Here is a 4,302-nt window from a genome sequence, read left to right on the forward strand (position 1 = left end):
CCGTCTTATTCGCAGAAAAAAAGTTGAAATTTGTAGACCAGTGTAATCATTATTTTCAACAACTTAACCCGAAAAAATTGCTTCTATCTCTCCTACCGTAAAATAAGTAATAATTAAATGGGTTTGAAACCTACTTTTTTATTTATGGTGGCATTTTTATTTTTTCTCTCTGACGTCAGGATATTTTAAAGGACATTGTAATTTCAAAGATATGATTAATTCCAAAAATTATTTCAAAAATTCAATGCAGAATAAAAATATGGGTACCAAATCAAAGAGGAACTTTCTTTAGAATTTAAAAAAATTTTAATTTTTTGTATTCACAAGCACGAACAGGTAATTTTTTAAGCAGATAAAGTTAGAAGGACGAAATTTAAGGACGTTATCGAATTTATATAAGTCATTAACATAACATTTTTTCAAAAACAAATATTGCGAAATTTCAGGGATACAATTTTAAAAGGACATTTTCAATACTTACCAGTCTTTATGCGCTTAAAAATTGAATCTGATTAAATTCTGCAAAATTTCCTCTTTAATTTGGTATCCATACTTCTTCTCTAAGGACATTTCACTGAACTTTTTAAATCATTTTTGAATTACTGACGTCAGAGTTAAAAACTAAAATATATATTAATTTTTGTGTGTAAAATTTACTATAGCACGGGGTTATATGTATAATAAGCTAGACATTTATAAAAAACTATTAATTATTACTGATCAAGAAATGGAGTTTCTATTATTGCCATCAGTGCAAATAACAAATCCCGAAAATCCTGGAATTTTTGGGACCTAAAAAAGGCAGGGATCTACGGATAGAAGCGGGAACTAAATTCTATTAAATGTACTCATATTTTCTCTCTCACGCAGAGCATCATGGCAAAGGAAAACAAAGCTTATGTACATACATACATCTTAAGATGTTCATCATTCGTTCAGTTTCGTTCTCTTTTCTATCCTTATTACGAGTACTATACATAGTAGGCGTCGTAGGGGTTACGCTTGCGCAAACATGGTATGACACACTCCAGTGTATTGCGGAAAGCTTCGCGAAAGTCACGGTTAAAATACGCATATATCAAGGGATTGAGAGTCGAGTTGAAATAGCCAATCCAAAAGAGTATAAGGACGACAACATCGGGACAGGGGCAGGCAGGACCGCAGAGCGAAGTTATTACGTACCTGAAAAGGAAGAATAAAGTAATCGATATTATATATGTGAATATATAAATGCTTATTTTAAGTTAAGTAGATACGTTTTTTTTAATTGTTAACAATTTTGGGAGAAAAAAATACACAATACACGAATACACAGAGAAAAATATGACACATAAAAATAAGAAGCTTGTCTTTATGAAAAGTTTCTGGGCTAATAAGGGACAAAATAGACGAAAAAATCGAAGAAAATTCCATAGAGATTTCTTGTTAATTTTATGTATAATTTTTCCTTAATTTTGTTTGTAAAAAATAGACAATGACTTGAAGATTGTATTTTTCCCATGTCTTCACAATAGATGTAGCCTAACGGATTCAAGTACGACCACCGACTTTTTGGTCGTGGATTCAAATCCTGTGGAACGGACCTTGTTTCTTCCTTTTTTCTTATTTCTTTCTTTTTTTTTTTCTTTTTTATTATTTTTTTTCTTACTTCTTTATTTTATTTTATATACATACATATATATTGATTTATTTTTTCTCAATTTATATTTTTAGAATTTAATTAGACAACCTTATAAAAACGAAAAGGTTTATTTTTTTTTTAAGATTTTCCCTCTGGAAGTAAGAGGAATATCTACTTAACATAAAACCGTAGACATATATTAGTTTTGTTCCATTTTATTAGGTGCTTTTTCTCTGTGTAAGAACAAAAAATGATCAATCCAGCTGCTTCGCCTTGAACTGTACCATATCTGCTAAACTTAAACGCAGAATACGTGACATTATTAAGTGCACATTCCAGTTGAAACTGTATAATAAATATTCGTTTTAATTTTACTGAATTGAATTCAATAAATCAATACAAATACAAAATATAATAATTTGGCAAAAGAGCAGCAGACGCACACTAACTGGAATCATATGTGCCATCATCTAATAAATATATGCTATGACGAGTAAGATACTGTGTTTTAATATTTGACTAGGTGGCAAACTCTTTAGGAAAAAATAAAACGTTATTGCATACCTGCCGGCCAAGCCATTTAATTTTATACCTATGTAGTGACAATTTTTTTTTTTGAAAAACTCATTTCTATCGATAGGGACAAATTTTAATCAATAAAAAAAAGAAAAATTAAATAATTATGTTCTCAAAAAAAAAAGCTCCGATTTATTTTACATTAAATTTTTTTACTTGTGGGGAAAAATTCGCCAAGTGTTAGAACTTTTCCCGTGTTTTTAGGTGCAAAAAAAAATGTATTTAAACAATGCACCATTTTTGTTTTGTTCGAAAATGACTTATTTCGATGGCTTATTTTTCAAGCTTTCTAATGATATATTGTTTGTAATGGGCGTGAAAAAAGGGCAACATGATCAGAAAAAAGTGGTATCACTTAATTGCAATTTTCTTTGGATGCAGTTGACAAATATTAAATTTCTTTTTGTATTAGTAAAAGCTATTAAATTTGCTATTATCCGCGTCAACAAGGCCATCCAACTGAAAAAGTGATTTAGGAGCAAATACAGGAGTTAAACAAAATTTTTTTTTAATGAAAGTAAACTTTTTGGAACTTTTGTTAAAAATTATGCAAACTTATCAATAAATCAATGTATAGCTGTAATGTAATGGCGTGTTTAATAAAAAATAATGAGCGAATTGAAAGCAACTTTTTTAACATGCAAACGCAATGTATAGCTTGTTTGTTGTTTTAGGTGAACGTTGCACGATCAAGAACTTGCTTTAAAGTTGCAATACAGTCAAACTGTTTTAATAACATACTCGCACTTCATCCGAGTCATTTCAAGTCGAGTGGCAACTTGATAGTCAAGTCAAATAGTTGATCACGTTTAGTCTGTTCCGGTATTCCAGAATTTAGTCAGATTTTGTATCAGATAAATCTGAGTACAGGAATGAGGCGCGTTTTTAAGTGGTTTCCTTGACGAGGCAACCTCAAACGCAAATTGGCTATCAAGTGCAGCCTTCAGCAATATGTGTGATCGATTTGATAGGAAATTCTTGATCGTGTAACGACACGATGCTACTGAAGAATAACAAGTTTGAGGTTACCAGGTCCTGCAGCGGATTTTTATAGTTTTCTCGTAACCGATTGGAATCGGTTCCTGAGCTTTAAATGGTTTCGATTTCGTTATTAATAAGGTCAAAATAAGGGTTACGGTTTCGGTTTCGGTTTTGAAAAAACGAAACGATTTTAAACGGTTACGGTTTCGGTTTCATTCCTTGCCAGTAATTAAGTAAAATAAAGGGTAATTCCTTTAATGTATGTATATTGAGCAATGGATATTAAAACCCCAATATACTTACATACAGTAAAAACTATTTGGAATTTTTTTTTAAATCATCTACTTACCATAGAAAAAATGGCAGCCAGCAGAGTAAAAATACGCCCATTATGATGCCAAGAGTGCGCGCAGCTTTGTGCTCAGCCTTCCAGCCTTTTGTCGGACGCACCGACCCGCCTAAAAAGTGCAAATACAATGATTTACGCATATAAATATCGGTAAAACTATGCATTTCAATAAGTTTTTATGTATTTGCAGTCACACACAGAGAATATTTATTTTACAGTGTTTATAACACAAATAAATAAGCTTTTTTTTGTGAAATTTATATTCAACAACACATCTAAGTAGATTAGCAAGAGCTTTTTGAACAATTTAGCCTTTTGTTTTGCAAATTGCAGATAGGTAAATATTTTAAATGCAATGTGTTTAGGTATAATAAACAAAATTTATTCGCAATAACACTCAGCATGTTTTACACACACACACACATTCGCAAATGGTTAAGCAAATAGTAGTGCACATTGCGATAGCAAGTAAATAGTAAAATAAGAGCTATGGAGAGTTTAGCAAAAAATGAGGTTTTAATAAAATAAATTGCATTTTTCTCTTATATAAACATTATTATGATGACAGAAAAATTCAACAGTTTGCATGAATGTAAATATGTTTTTATGTAGTTCAAAAATTCCACGCCCATGCACCCATCCACTTATGCCGCATTCCAAGGAAGATTGCCATATTATGGTGGGATGAATAATGTTAATTAAACATTTTGTTATTATTTCATTTTTTCGAAACACTAATATTTATTTTTCATTAATATTTATGTACAGTAGTGTG

The 4,302-nt window shown here is 30.7% G+C and overlaps 1 protein-coding gene across 1 annotated transcript; it reads right to left on the reverse strand.

Annotated features, from left to right (window-relative positions):
• Nucleotides 1-808: 808 nt before the first annotated feature.
• LOC118737605 (octopamine receptor beta-3R-like) lies at nucleotides 809-3,627 on the reverse strand. Its single transcript, XM_036468217.1, has 2 exons — nucleotides 3,528-3,627; nucleotides 809-1,182 (listed from the first exon to the last, which is right to left on the reverse strand). The coding sequence occupies exons 1-2, from the start codon at nucleotides 3,566-3,568 to the stop codon at nucleotides 972-974; spliced, it is 252 nt and encodes an 83-aa protein (XP_036324110.1). The 5' UTR covers nucleotides 3,569-3,627; the 3' UTR covers nucleotides 809-971.
• Nucleotides 3,628-4,302: the final 675 nt, after the last annotated feature.

This window comes from Rhagoletis pomonella, unplaced genomic scaffold (assembly GCF_013731165.1).
Source record: "Rhagoletis pomonella isolate Grant_MI unplaced genomic scaffold, Rhpom_1.0 Rhpom_scaffold_00004, whole genome shotgun sequence".
Classification (NCBI taxonomy): Eukaryota; Metazoa; Arthropoda; class Insecta; order Diptera; family Tephritidae; genus Rhagoletis; species Rhagoletis pomonella.